The sequence below is a fragment of the Podarcis vaucheri genome (genome assembly GCF_965113315.1).
Source record: "Podarcis vaucheri genome assembly, chromosome: 2".
NCBI lineage: Eukaryota > Metazoa > Chordata > Lepidosauria > Squamata > Lacertidae > Podarcis > Podarcis vaucheri.
The window spans coordinates 92336515-92352283 of NC_138760.1; the positions used below are offsets into that span (position 1 = coordinate 92336515).

The window sequence follows — 15769 nt, forward strand, 5'->3', positions numbered from 1 at the left end:
AATATCCCAGGCTGTCTGAAAAAGAACTGGAAGGACAATCCACTGGCTTTATTCTTCTACCATGAAGTGTCTCGTGGGGGTGTGTGGAATCCACTGTATAAACAGCTTCACTAATGATAGTCCACTCTGTGTGATAGATAGAGCCATTTAAAACCACCTTCCCCAATGGGATGGCCCTGCATATGTTGTTGGACTCCAGTTCCCATCAGCACAAGCCAGCATGGCAGGTGATCAGAGAAGATGGAACTTGTAGTCTGACAACATCTGGACGGCACCAGATTATGGATGGCTGATTTGCAAGAACAGGTTCTGTGAAGAGTTCTGCCAAAAGATGACTACAAGAAAGAAAGAACCTAAGAAATGTCCTTTCTAATCCAACATTCTGTTTCCCACAGTGGCCAACAAGATGTTTTTGGGAATCCCACAAGCTGGACATGAAGGCAACAGTTCTCTCTTGTGGTTGATCCCTAGCAACTGGTATCTAAAGGCATGTGGCTGATAACCACTGACACCACGAAGCCAGAGTCCCAGATTCAAATCTCCACACAGCTAGGTGGCCTCTCAGCTTAATATACCTGAGAAGGTTGTTTTGAGGATGAAATGAGGAGGTGAGAGAACCACATGCATGGACCTAAGGCCTTTGAGTGGGGTTAACAAATGTGACAAAAAGCAAGCATGTAGCCTTTTGGCCACTGCAACATCTTGTGGTAGTGAATTCCCATGAATTGATTGTGTCTTGCATGGAGAAGTGTTTCCTTTAGTTTGTCCTGAAGAAACCCACGGTGAGACTGAATTATTGGCGGAATAAGCCAAGGTCATGTGGATCTACCCTTCAAGTGCTTGGCTCAGTGGTAGCCAAACTTGGCCCTCCAGCTGTTTTTTGGACTACAACTCCCACCAGCTCTAGCTAACAGGATCAGTGGTCAGGGATGATGGGAAGTGTAGTCCCAAAACAGCCCTTGGCTGATCATAAATAGGCTGTTTATTGTAGTCATGTGGAAATTGGTACTCAAACGTTATTCTGTATACCTGAGAACTTTCCATTTCTAGAAGTTGCAGCCTTGTAAGGAATAGCAAAATCTGCTTTCGTCTTGTGCTGAAAAAGGAATTCTGCTACCATCACCCCAGTAGCATCATAGGAGCTACCTTCTCATATTCAGGTACAGCCATAACCAAAGAACATGTAGAACAGAAACCTATTGATTTCAACTCTGATCAGCCCCTGCCAGAATGGCCAATGGATGACGGGAGTTTGATCCAGCAGGGCTCATCTTATGTCCCAATCCACTATACTTTATGCATTTCTACTCACTTAGGCTCATATCATCCAGAAGGGATCTAATGGCTTATTGAGCATCTCAAAGTTATATGATGTAATAATTCTCTACTTTCCTCCTCAGTCACTAGGACTTCAGAACAAACTCGGTCCAGCCAAATCCTGAGATTCTTGAGTAGATAAAATCCCTTATTTTGGCATCTTGGAAAATCTCTAACAGGGTCATGGGAGCCCTGAATCTGAAAAGAGCCTTAGTGAAAAACAGAGACGTCACACTTTGCTGAAAAGCTTTCAGCTAATAATCACTAAATCTTGTGGATCCGCGTGTGCTTTGACTTTCCATCAAGCTAAAAAATGTAAACTATGCCAGCCGGTACTTTCCTCCCGGGAACAATGTTTAGACTCAATCTGTGAAATGGTTTAATACTGCAAGTTACATAACACAGTTATTCCTTCTGCTAATGGAATCGGTGCTTGCCGTGCTGCATCCTCTGACAGAGGCCTTTGTAAAACCATGTGGCAAGGAAACAGCGCCACACTTCACCTGGGAATCAGGACAAGTGGTAAGGGGCAGCTAGTTCCAGATTTACGTATAAGCTAAACAAGCTATAGTTTAGGGGGGTGGAATCTGGATGTACATTTCCAAAATACAGTGGTACCTCGGGTTAAGTACTTAATTCGTTCTGGAGGTCCGTACTTAACCTGAAACTATTCTTAACCTCAAGCACCACTTTAGCTAACGGGGCCTCCTGCTGCCGCTGCGCCGCCGGAGCACGATTTCTGTAATCATCCTGAAGTAAAGTTCTTAACCTGAAGCACTATTTCTGGGTTAGCGGAGTCTGTAACCTGAAGCGTATGTAACCTGAAGCGTATGTAACTCGAGGTACCACTGTATAAGATAAAAAAGAAATAAATTAAAACCTACATACAACAGTGTTTTGTGTTGTGTAGGCTCCTATTAGGTCCATAAATTACTATATATGTTATGTACTGAAGTTCTCACGCTGGGCCAGCAGGGGGATACTGTAGATGGTTATGCAAATGAAGGATCGAAAGTGGCGTTCAGTGATTGGATAGTTTGTATGCAAATGAAGGATTGAAAGTGATGTTCAGTGATTGGATAGTTTTAGAAAGTTGCTACAGTTACGTTGTTCTGGAGCTCTATATAAGCAGGCTGACTGAGCTCTTCAGTTCAGTTCAGTTCTGGCCTCTGAATAAACAAGAGCTGTTTGAAGAATCGCTGTGTCGTCTGATTTGTTCACCCACAACTTAACAATATAGCATATATTCATCACAAAAAACAGTGACAATTTGTTGTTGACAAAGAACAGCTAGGCATATAAAGGGCCCCATTACCTTCAGCAGCTTAGGGTCTCATCAAACCTAAATCCGGCCCTGGGGGCAGCTGATTATGGAGCATCTTCATTTTAGGTGGAAAGCGCTGTGACTCATCATTTCTCCAATACTCTGAGATGAATTCACTGAGACAAACAGTGGGGGGAATTATTAGCACTGTAGATAACAACCAGACTGCAAGTGCTAATCTGATCTCTGCTTTACATGCATAAATCTCAATATCAGCTGCTGGGAATCACAAGTGGGGGAAGTGATCTTGCAAAGTTGGCTACTTTGAGAACAGCAAGATGGATCATTGACTTGGTCCAAAAGAGCTCTTCTTATGCCAGTTAACCACTGGAAATGACATTGAAACGCTGGAAAAAGGAAAACGTCTGTGGCATGCATGGTTCTTGTTGAAGTAAGATTTTGGCAAATGCAGTTACTCAAATTGCTGAATTCAAAGTTCTGATCTGACAGATCCTTTCAAGAGAGACAAAACTAAGGCTGTATTCTCCACTTCTGTCTCCTCTGTATGGGCTGCTCTGACTGTGGGGGGATGGCTTTGCTAGCCTATGGGATGGATAATCCCAGGTTTCTTTCTCTGCACTAGGCTCTGGATGTGTTTTTGTACGCCCTCATCTGTAATTACAGTGGGAGAAATATCAAGAAGACGCCAGTTCGCTCCAAGAGAAGCATCACATGGAGATGCCTTGCCTGTTCTGCATAGTGACACAAAGGTAAGGAAACTCTATCTCCATGCTGTCACTAATGCAGCGATGTTTTCCTGGCCGGGAACCAAAATGTCATCTTGGTGTAAACAGCATCAGAGGATTTATTACAGCATTTGTACCACTGTGTGTGTGTGTGTGTGTGTGTGTGTGTGTGTGCCTTTTCACATGTTATTTAGTTTTAGATTATCTGGAAAGATTCGGATTAAAAACCATATGCCCCGTTATTTTGTCATCTTAAAAATTCTGCGCTTGCTGTTTTCACATACATATACGACCGTTCTGTTTGCAGAACTGGACCAGAAAGCGTTGCGCGAGGCCAGCGACATTTCCAAAGCTGGCAATGGAAATTCAGGAACAAGCTGCCCCAGGAAGGTGGGCCAATCTGTAAATAATCTGTCATGTGCCCTAGTCCCCAAAGTCCTGGAGATCTGTTCCTAAGCGTTTGACGCCAGAGGGGGGCTGCGATTACCACTCATCAGGAAAGCAAGGGAAGTGATTTACCTTACTGTTTTCTGCATCTTCTCAATCTATATTTGGTCTTGCTTGACATTACAGTAGCACTCCCTGTCACCTGAATTATCCTGTGCAGAACGCCCCCCCCCCCAGTGATTTCTATAGAAGGAAATCAAAGGGCAAAGGAGTGAAATACTGAGCCTTAAGGGCAAGGATTGTGCATTTTGACCCTAAATGTTTCGGAAGGAAGTGATTTGGCACCTACCTGCCGTTTCTTTCCCTGTGAAGTTCAGTACCTATTGTAAAGCTCTCTATGGAGCCTTGCAAGGGGAAAGCAACCAGGTGAAGTCCAGGGGATGTTAAATTTAATTTTCAACAGAAAAGTAGCAAGCAGGGGAAGGGGTAAGTTAGTCTTTCCCAACATGGTTTTGCACTGCAGTTCCCATCTGGTGTAGCCAATGGTCAGGAATTATGGGAGTTGTAGTCCAAAACAGGTGGAAAGCACCAGGTTGGGAAGGCTGAATTAAACACTCCCCTCACACCAGCTGCTACTGTGCTAAAAAAAAATAACCCCCTGCCCCAGCTGCTTTTCCCTACAAGAAACAGCTGTCAAGGCCATTTGGAATTTGCTGTGTCTGATAAAAATGCAGCCTGGTAATCAATCCTGGGCAATAAATGTCATAAATTTGGTTCCACTTGAGGCAACATGTTGGGTTTCATCTGGAAAATGGAGTAGAACCGAGCAGTGCTTCATGCAAATTTATTTATTTTATTTATTTGTATTTATTAAATTTGTATACCGCCCTTCACAACATAAAAACACAGTATGAAAAAGCACAGCATACATATTAAAAATATGAAACAAACACAAACCAATAATCCCCAATCCCGTCCTGTACTGGGTTACAAAATATTCAGCTAAAAGCCAAGTTGATGGAACAGGAAACAAGCTCTAATCATCCCAGTTTTGTGCCTGACCAAATACTCAGAAAACTTGCATCTTAGCAGAACTCTCATATGAGTGTGTCTTTGATAAGCTTCTGGTATTTTTGCAGATGGGAACTGCAGTGCAAAACCTCACCCTGTTCAGGCATTTAAAGGCAAGTAAGAGATTTTGTGAGTGGAGGGAGCGGCGGATGAACCCATTAGTCCCAGCCTCTCTGCTGCATCTCCTTACACAGGTCTGAGGCCTTCCTGGCTTTGTGCAAAATGAACTTCTGCAGCAGAGAACCCGCCAAGCTTGCGTAGGCTCATTGTGCAATTTAGAACCCTGATTAGGCAGAGTTCTAAGCTTTGCCAAGAGCTTCCGCTGAGGTGGCGAACAGGAGGTCTTCCCAATGTTGCCAAACCGTAACTTTATCAGGGGCGTAGCAAGGCGGGTATGGTGGGCGTGGACCGCCCCGGGTGTCATCTGGGGGGGGGTGACATTTGGTGCCAACCCTCCCCTACAAAAAGCTCAACAACTCCTAGCAATGACAATGGGTAGTGTTATGTACTGAAGTTCTCACCCTGGCCACCAGGAGTATTGTGTATGTAGTTTTCACTCAGGTCCACGTCAGTTATTTTAGGCGGGAAACCCTGGGTTGTTGTTGCTACAATGTTGACAGCCGGCTGCCTATAAAAGCAGGCCGGCTGAGCTGTTTGCTGTTCAGTTATGTGACAGCTTACAAATAAAGAGCTGCTTTGGAGAAATCGCTGTGTCGTCTGCTATGTCTACCCACTATTTAACTGGTAGATCACAGGCAGTCTTTTCATACTGGGAGTAGATCGCAGTCTCTTGGGAGTCCAACTAGATTTCAATGTGGGGTGTGTGTGTGTGTGTGTGTGTGTGTGTGTGTGAGAGAGAGAGAGAGAGAGAGAGAGAGAGAGAGAGAGAGAGAGACAAGAACTTTTCCATACTGGGCACCACCTGACCTTGCTACGCCACTGACTCTCATAATCTGTGATCATTTGGCAGGGCTGGCTGGGGCTGCTGGGAGTTTTAGTTCAACAAAATCTGGAGAGCCACGCAGTTTGGCCACCCTGGCCTGCAGCACAACTTCTACTGCGTTCTGTCTGCTGCAGATGCTTGCTCTGCAACAGCAGAAGGGCTGCAGAACTGGGTTAAGTGACACAGTGAAGGGGCAAAACCAATGGACTCAGCCTTGCTTCTCCCCTCGTGCATTTTCCATCACAGTGTTGTGAGACATGCAACCCTGCAGATGTTCCTGGGCTACAATTCCCATCAAAGCTGGCCATTTGCCATCCTGGCTGTGGCTGATGGGAGTTGCAGTCCAGCAATATTTGGAGAGAAACAGGTTCTCCATTCTTGCTGCATCACATGTATGCCTGAACAGGGCCAGGGTTGCGGATGCAGCAGCTACTAATATAAGGGCCCAAGTAAATTGCAATTATGTACACAGCTCTCTTCCCTCATGTGATCTCTCCATCACATGTCTCTAAATGCCTGAACAGGACTCCTGTCTTCTCTCACAGGAATTCAAGGCCAACTTCTCAGGCTTATTTCTTATGTAACCAAATGTTTTTAATATTAATTACCTCCTCTCTTTTGCATATAGTACACTTTGTCTCTCACAAATGCTGGCAATTTGCCACGAGATCAATCTTCATGTGGCAACCACCAGATCTCACTGCTGAAATGGGGTGGATCTGCAAACGGGGGGGGGGAGATGCTATAAATAAGTCAGAAATTAAATCGTTATAACGAAATAAAGAAAGAACCCTATGTAAAACTAACATAGAAAATTTATTTGCTCTCTGGCTCCATCTGGTGTTGCATGTTTATAACACATTCAAAGCGTCATCTTTTTTTTACTACTGTAGCTGAGTCCATGGTTGTGGTAAAAACTAAGGGCTTTCCCACACTTCCGCTTGTCCCGTGCCTAGAAAGGACAGAGCCTTGCACTTTTCTTTTTGCCCTGCCACTTTCCCATGAAAAACCTGCTCTTTTGTGCTAACTCGGAACAAATGGCTATTCATGGAAAACCTGATAATTGTTTGTTCACTGCTGAACAGCAGTTTATCTCAGGGGAAAGTGGCAGACTGAATGGAAGTGTGTGGATGGGCCCAAACTCTCCAAAATGTAGCATTTGAGAGTCTGGCATACCGTATTTTTCGCCCTATAGGACGCACATTTTCCCCTCCAAAAATGAAGGGGAAATGTGTGTGCGTCCTATGGGGTGAATGCAGGCTTTCGCTGAAGCCTGGAGAGCGAGGGGGGTCGGTGCGCACCGACCCCTCTCGCTCTCCAGGCTTCAGGAAGCTCTGCGCAACTCTTGGGAGACTGGCTCCGAGGGCTGCACAGAGCTGCCTGCAGTCCCGGGCTCAGCGCAGCTCTGCGCAGCCATCGGGAGCGGGGCGCGAAGTCCTGCCCGGCTCCCGATGGCTGCGCAGAGCTGCCTCCAGTCCCGGGCTCAGCGCACTTCTCCCCATCGCCAGCCCCACAAGCTCGGGGGACAGCGGGGAGGCGGAGCGCGCCTTTCCGCTGTTCCCCGACCTGGTTCTTCCAGTCCCGCACCTGGGGAGGAAATAATATTTTTTTCTTTATTTCCCACCCAAAAAACTAGGTGCGTCCTATGGGCCGGTGCATCCTATGGGGCGCAAAATACGGTAAGTTGCTCCTGTCAACAGGAGGAAGGCAAGCTGCAGATACACCTCTAACATGGCAGGGCTATTTGACAACTTAGTTTTATTTCTTCATCACCATTTATTTAACAGCATTTATTTACTCAAACCTCAACACAGTATAGAAAAGAGAACCCAAACTTGTTGTTTGATTTTCCCATTTTCCCTTTCCTGATTGCTTCTCCTTGCTTTAAAGCTGGTAAGCAAAATATGCAGAGGAAAATCACACCACTGATTTACCCCTCTCCTTCTCTAAACTTTTGTAAGTCTTGGGGCCTTGTGTCCTTCCGTTTATGCCTCTTCTGCTTACTATTCCCATGAGGTGTCTGGCATCCCAGCGGCAACACATGGGTATTACAAAAATGTGCAAAGAGTTAATTTAAGATTCTCAGCTATATGCTAGGAATAGAGTTGGCAAAGAATGCACCACACCTGTACTGAAATATCTGCATGGGTTACCAGTTTGTTTTTCCAAGCTGAATTCAAGGTGCAGGTTTGGATCTTTAAAGACTTATGTGGTCTGGGCCTTATTTGAGAGAGCCCTTCCACCCCAATGAGCCCACTTAAGAGTTTTAAAACCTGCCAACTTCCTGCTGAACACAAATGTTGTTTATTTTTTTACTTTTTGTCCCAGTTTTGTTACCCCTCTAGATGGCAAGAATGCAATAACATCAGTAGAACGATGTGTGGACAGTCCAGAAAAAATCCATCACTAATGCACTATTATTGCTTCAGTGGCACTCTGCAGAGCACAAGCAGCAACAAAGAAAAACAGAATGGTCAGTAGGAGGAGGAGGCCTTTTTCTGATATCGCCCAGCAAGCTCTATCTCTTTCTCTTCCCAGGAGCAGAATCCAAGCCAAGTGATACCACTGAATATAGAACCCTTTATCTTCTTCGGCCGAGTAAGATTGTCTTCCATAAACACGGTTTTAACAGTGAGTCTGTAAGTGACTGTGGAGGCCAATTCTGGACCCACATGTCCTTCCACAGTGGGGACATTGGTTTCCTGGCAGGAGTTGATCACGGTGTGGATTTGCCAAGCGTGCCTTTCTCTTAGCATGTTTCTCCCTTGCATCCTGAGTTTGAGTGTCTTCAAAGCCCATGACACCTTTGGTAATAGCTGTTCTCCAACTGGAGTGCGTGCAGACCAGTGTTTCCCAGTTGTCGGTGTTTATAAAAAATAAAAAAGTTTTGCCTTGAGAGAGTCTTTAAACCTCTTTTGTTGACCACCAGCATTACACTTTCCATTTTAAAGTTCGGAATAGAGTCATTGCTTTGGAAGATGATCATCAGGCATCCGCACAACATGACCAGTCCAACGAAGTTGATGTTGAAGAATCATTGCTTTGACACTGGTGATCTTTGCTTCTTCCAGTACACTGGCATTAGTTCGCCTGTCTTCCCAAGTGATGTGTAAAAGGAATATGGAACCCTTTATCATACCACTGACTGCATGGGTTCAAGACTGTTGCTCCCCGCTCACCTTTATTTTCCTCATCTGCTTCCTCCGGACCTTTCTTGGCAATCCTGGGCTGTCTCAGCCTCCAGGGGATTAAGCTGCACATGTCTGTCCTGGCAGAGAAGAACGGGAACATCATGTTATTTCCATTCACTTCCCTCTAGTGTTCTCTCACAGCCCTTCCATCCACCGCTCATGGCTTCCACGCTGAGCAGCCTTCTCCCAGGTTGCCATGGTGCAGCTGCTGGCTTGTCATTAATATGGTGAGTAACTTCAGATCCTTGACCCCCTTTGCTTTTCAGGGCTTTTCACGGCGAATTTCGCCCCTGATTGTATAGCTCCACATTCCCCAGCAAAAAGATAAAACGCAAATGAAAAGCTGCTGCTGCTTGAACGGGGAGATGTGTTTCACAAAGGCATGCTGCAGCAACGGCAGAACTCCAGGGAAGAAATGGGAGATTAAAAGATCCACAGACTCTGTCGGAGCAGGGAGGATGGCAGATGTTGGATTTTTTCCAGTCTGCTTACGCTGGGACTGTGTGGATCCCTGAAAGCTTAGGCTGCAATCCTAAATGCATTTTCCTGGGTGTAAGTGTCCTTTGAACGAGGTTTACTTTTGAGTACACATTGTGTAGAGCAGGTTTCCCCAAATTTGGGTCTCCAGCTGTTTTTGGACTACAACTCCCATCATCCCAGTGGTCAGTGCCTCTGTAAGTTCAAGGAAGTACAGTGGTACCTTGGTTGTGGAACTTAACCCATTCCAGGAGTCCGTTCGACTCCTGAAACTGTTCGAAAACCAAGGCGCAGCTTCCGATTGGCTGCAGGAGCTTCCTGCAGTCAAGCGGAAGCCGCGTCGGACGTTTGGCTTCCAAAAAATGTTCGCAAATCAGAACAGTTACTTCCAGGTTTGTGGCATTCAGAAGCCGATTTGTTCAGGAGCCAAGCCATTTGAGAACCAAGGTACCACTGTATAAAATACGTGTGAGACAGGAAAGAGTGTGAGGCTTTGAAATGTTGAAGATGAATTTTTTAAGAATTGCTTGACATTTTCAGGGGGAGCCCTGGGCCCCAGTGATCTAGCTTCTGCTGGTTGCGTGTTGAGTCCCACAATGCCACCCCCCCAAAAATTTCACACTTCACACATCAATTTTTGGTTAAGGTTTTTGGCATAATTTTGGCCACAACTTTATTCAAAATACAAAAAATGTGAGTGGTTGCTTAGGCATTGGTTATGACTATCTGTCCTTGCCCTCAGGGACAGAGCTGGCCCCTTCCGGACACCACCGGAAGCCAGCGTAGGAAACAAGTATTGGGTGAGAAAATGAAGCTGGGCATCAGTCCCTCACTTCTCACCCTCATGTTCCTGTGGGGCTTGCACGGCCCAAGTCCGATGCCAGGGACAAGGACGAAAAGAATGGCAAGCCCCTGGATTCCTTTAACGGAATTCCCTTTCCGCATCATTTGGAGGGGTAGGCACTTACCCCTCCAAGCACCAATTTAACCAATGCCTAACCGCCAGCCTTACAAGTTGTGACGATTTGCTACGCAGTAGGCAAAAACCAAATGGCACCAGCCAATCAGCCAGATGGCAAAATTCCTACCAGGCCCCCGCTCCAAGGTGGACGACCCCATGACAGGCATAGCAAGGTCAAGCGATCAAGAAAAAACCACCCTACTAAAGGAAGGGAGGGCGGGTGATCCGGTGCAAAACGGCCAAGAGGACATCCAACGTCTGGCCCCTGTATTTAAAGACTCTGACCCCTCCTCCAAATTGGCAACAATCAAAACTCCCCAGCAACCCAATCTTAACCACTTAAAGGCTTGGGTTCCTCACCAAATCTGCCCAGTAACGGCAGGGTGGCTTGTTCCCCCAACCGCAACACGTGCTCTCTGTTAGGGAGAACACGCTTTGGATAACTGCCTGAGGTGATGAGACAATATTCACTGACCACTCAATCAAACGTTAGAATGATGCAGGGTAAACAGAGTGAAGAGTCACTTGTGATTTTATTGTCATCTCAGACAAGAGGCCTGCAAATCTCCAGAAGTCATTGGAGAGTTTCGGTGGGGGGGGAGCGGGGAACAACGACAAAACAAACTCCACTCTTTTGGATAGTACAGCAGAAAATGATTCCCATTTGGCAAGAACTGTTCAAGTATAGCAATCGACTCTAGGTACAGCCTGTTCTCTTGCATTTAGTCATATAACTTTGGCTTATACGGAGTAGAATGAGACAAAGGCTCAGCTGTTGGGGGACTGTATAGAAGCTGTTTTGAATTTTGAGTGCTGAACGCATCATCTTGACACACTGAAAATCACAATCTCCCCCACCCCCAAAGCTTATTGCTGTTAGAAAGAGATTCATCTTTGGGAAGAATGTGGATTTCTGAAAGGAAATCAGGCTTTGTTTCCAAAACCACAAATATTATAAGGAACTTATCTATAGTTCCTGTGTTTGGTTTCAGGGCATGCCAATCTCATTCTCAATCTCATTCTCTTTATCTGGCTACCCCACCTCATCCCCAGCCGCCCCACTCTCCCCAGATCACGGCCCTCTGTGGTTCTGCTTCACACCATCCTTGGCTGCAATGTTTTCCCCGGGCATCTTTCTCTATCTTCCATCCAGGAAAATAAAAGGCGTTATCAGAGTTCAAGTGTTTGTAGAGACTATCCTACTGTAAGGGAGGCACTCAGGCACATGGCATTGCTTCTCAATTTCCCTGTCCCTGGTGGAGAAGCCAATTGGCAATGCTTGGACAAGCTCTCTGGCTCCCGCTGAGTTCAGCAAGGCTCTGGGGCGCACGGCAGCTGGAGTGGGGTTGGTGCAGGAGACGGCAATTCCCGCTTCACCTCACGTGGTGAAACAGGACAGGCCGCCACTGCAGCAAGCCTTTCAGAATAACTGTGTTTCAACAACAACTGTCTCAGAAATAATTTGGGCACAGTTATTCCTTCTTTGAGGCCAAGGATGGACAGGGTGTTGTTTTAATGCACCTCCAAGCCCCTAACATTTTTCATGATTTTATAACCGGCTCGTATGAATAAGACTTTACAGGCACAATCGTGGCTCAAATTGTGTCATTTGCACACAGTTAATCACCCCCATCTTTCCCTAAACATATGACTCAAAGCAGGCTTTTAAATACATTCCTGGTGCAGGCAACGCTCTGAAGTCCACAGAATAGCGCAAAGAACGAGGCACAACTCATCTCTCAGACTCATTACATGGGGTGCTGCAAAAAGCAAGACACTCATGGAACACTAATCTTAAATGCACAGCCAGCCCTTTAGAAAGCTGACCTATATCTGGAGAAAGTAATGTGTGTTTGTGCAGAAACAGTTGCATCCACTGTTTCTAAATATGAAAAAAGAAGCAGGAAATTATATTAAATCTTGGCTGAATCATACACAAGGTACACACTTTAGAGAGAGAAAAAGTTACCAGCTTCTTTCTCTTGCTGATCGTGCATGAGATCGCTACAAGGAGGGAGAGATCATGGATTTTCAATATTAACATTTTTAAACTTGGAAATGTTTATATTTATAATCCAGTGGCTCCCTCCTCACCCCCCACCCCCACATGGAGGATTTGATACTGGAATGGAAATTGCCGAAACCATTTTATAAACTGACATCGCTCAAGATAAATAACAGACCCAGAGCAAGCTCCAGAAGCCTTGTTGCAGACTGTACATATTTGGACAAAAATGACATAATGATTTTATGACGGAGGGCTTGCTAATTTGGGAACCACCTTAAGAAGCTGCGTGCGTCACCGATTTATACAGGAATGCTGACCTCTTTCTATGACATCACCTTGCAGGAATGAGAACGTAATTATTCTACCTCATGTTTAAAATCAGGGTTAACTTGGAACCACTCACTCGTATTTGGTTTCTTTTTTGTGATTGTGCAAATCAGCAGTCTTAACACTGCTCAGTAGATTTCTGAAAACTTATATATATATATTCATATGTAACTTTGATGGGGCAACTGCATTACAGTCTTCATGTAATGATGAAATGGCAAACTGGTGTAAGCACTCTGGTAGTTGCCCTTTTGACCAGTGCAATTTCTGGATTGATACTCACAGGTATAGTGACATCACACAAGCCATTCCCTCCTTCTGGTGTCTCCTGTACTGCTTAAATCAGAGAAGTGGCCCTCCAGATGTGGTTGGACTCCCATAAGCCCCAGTCAGTTTGACCAGTGTTCAGGGAGGGTCAGAGCTGTAGTCCAGCACTATCTTGAAGATCATAGCTACTTCACCCCTAGTCTACATCTAGACTCAGGGCAGAGACCCGTCTGCTTTGTTTTTGTTTTTTGGACAGCTAAAATTTGTTTTGCAAAAGTAGCTTATTAATAGTTACCTCGGAGATTCACTAATGGAATTGGCTTCCTTGCATTTAAATCAAGGAAGTCAAGTAATTAACTCATTATGATGACTGTTATTGTATTTCAGTTCAGCTGATGTTTTTGAAGATACCCAGAGAGGTTTATTGCTCTTTAGAATTAGGTAGAGGAAACTGGCAGCTTGCAGAGCGCATCCAGCACCTTAACTTGCTCCCATATTGACACTGCTGTTCTTGACCCAGAGGTGTCGCTGTCCCAAATGTACACCCTGACCTTTTATATACCGAATGCACATTTTTATTCTACATTTTTAAAGAGCCACTTCTTCATTTCTCTTGTCTTTTTTATTACCGTTCCAGAACCGGAGCTTGTTTGGGCTTTATTTTATTAATTTATTGCCTTTTTACCCCACAAATCTCTAAGGAGCTCCAAGTGGTATGAACGATTCTCCCCTGCCTCATTTAATTCCCACAACAACCCTCTGTGAATGTGGTTAGTCTGAGAAGCAGTGACTGGCCCAAGGTAAAATACTGGACATGGACACAAAGAGGGCATCTCTGCTTAAAATTGTAAAAGAAAAATCAATATTCACCCCAATTTCATTTTATTAATCCTCCTTCAACATTCCAGAAAAAGATTCCTTGCCATTCTTACATTACCTTATCTTGCATTTCACTAATTAACAAAACAAGTCCATCGCTGGCCAAATTATTCTCCCGTAATCTTCCTTTCCTCCTTTGGACCAATATGGCTAGTTTATCCACTCTGCTAATTCAAGGCTTTTCAATAAATGTTCCCAGTCCATTGGGATTTGTTGGCATTTCTTTGCCAAGAATTTTTTTATTTTATTTTTGCTTTTATCAATGAAATTGAAACCAATAATTTCAAATCCATAGAACTGTTAACCTCAGTCGGATTGAACAAGATTAATTTAGGAGTAAAACCCAAAGGAGCCCCAAGCATTACAGAAATTCTGTATTTCAACAGAATCATTATTCTGCTATGCTAATATAGAGACTGCCATGTTTCTCTTTATTGTTGCTTTTTGCCTAACTGGGAACATGTGTTTTCATTAAGGTATGCCACAGATCTGTATAAGATTTGAGCTTTATAATTTTATACATGGGGAGCAGCCATTGTTTCTTTAGCCTCAAACCCTAAGTTTGTAGCCTGATACCTGTACCATCTAGATTTAATCAGCCAGCAGTCTAAAAGCTGACTATGACTAAAACAACTAGCCCAACACTCTCTCTCTCTCTCTCTCTCTCTCTCTCTCTCTCTCTCTCTGTGTGTGTGTGTGTGTGTGTGTTTTGTTTCTGTTATGTACTGAAGTTCTCACCCTGAACCAGCAAGGGGATACTGTAGATAGTTTTCGCTCAGGTCCACATATGCAAATAAGGGATTGAAAGTGACGTTCAGTGATTGGATAGTTACAGAAAGTGGTTACTGTTGCATTGTAGTGGAGCTCTATATAAGCAGGCTGGCTGAACCCTTCAGCTCAGTTCTGTTCTGGCCTGTGAATAAACAAGAGCTGTTTGAAGAATCGCTGTGTCGTCTGATATGTTCACCCACAACTTAACAGTTTCTCCTTGTGCCATCCTCCTCCTAGGCTTTGCTGGAAAACACAGGAGGAGAGAAAACTCTTGTGCTTGGGTCCTGCTTGTGGGTTTCCTACAGGCATCTGGCTGGCCACTGTGAGAACAGGGATGATGGACTGGATGGGTCATCAGCCTGATTCAAGGGAGCTATTTTTTTTGCACTTGAATCCTACTTGTTAATTTAAGGGAGCTATTTTATGTTAATCAGTTTTTTGTAAGTAGGATTCAAGTGCAAAAGAATCCACTTACAAAAAACCCTGTTTGCAGTTAGGAAAGTGATGATGAAATGCATTGAAAACCATGGAATGAACAACTGATTAACGGGAAGACCTATAAACGCTCTGCAAGTAAATCAAGATGAATGCTTATTGTCATACAAGCTCCCCACAAACAATTCAGAACAAATGCTGGTTAAAGACTGGGTATAATTTCAAGCATTATGCAAGAAAATCATGCTCAATAAATAGATCATCTGGAGGAGCCTGAAAAGTTCCAGGGAACTCAAAAGCCTGCTACTATCTTGTAATATATTGGTTGGTCCTAATAAAATGTTGTCCAATTGTGTATTTAATATGTGATCTCTGACTTAATAGCACCCAATTCTTCATGCTGATGAATGCTTAACTTTTTCTGAAAAAGTGGTCTCTGAAATGGTCCTCAGACTATAGGAATGTTTTATACACCCTTTGGGAAGACTATTCTACAGAGGGATACACAGAAGATACACTGATGAAGAAAGCAGATTATCTGATTTTCATATGCCAAAGCTAAACAAGTTCTCCTCCAGGCCAAGAGGAACTGTGAACACTGAACATCTGCCTCTAAAAACCAGGCCACATACAAATAGAGTTTTATTTTTTAAAAAATAAATAAATATCCATCATCCATTTATCGCCTTTGCTATCCACGTAGCAGCCCAGATGTTGATTTGGCA

The 15769-nt window shown here is 44.4% G+C and overlaps 1 protein-coding gene across 3 annotated transcripts; it reads left to right on the forward strand.

Moving 5' to 3' along the window:
• Positions 1-2908: 2908 nt before the first annotated feature.
• On the forward strand, positions 2909-8610 carry LOC309527642 (uncharacterized protein). 3 transcript variants are annotated; one of them, XR_014217277.1, is made up of 4 exons: positions 2909-3032; positions 3225-3351; positions 3635-3717; positions 8074-8610. XR_014217277.1 is itself a non-coding variant. In XM_082214461.1 (4 exons), the coding sequence occupies exons 2-4, from the start codon at positions 3314-3316 to the stop codon at positions 8479-8481; spliced, it is 336 nt and encodes a 111-aa protein (XP_082070587.1). In that variant the 5' UTR covers positions 2909-3032; positions 3225-3313; the 3' UTR covers positions 8482-8610. The 3 variants fall into 3 exon arrangements, 1 of the variants encoding a protein (XP_082070587.1); XM_082214461.1 differs by having other exon boundaries at positions 8267-8610; XR_014217278.1 differs by lacking the exon at positions 3635-3717.
• The last annotated feature ends 7159 nt before the right edge of the window (positions 8611-15769 follow it).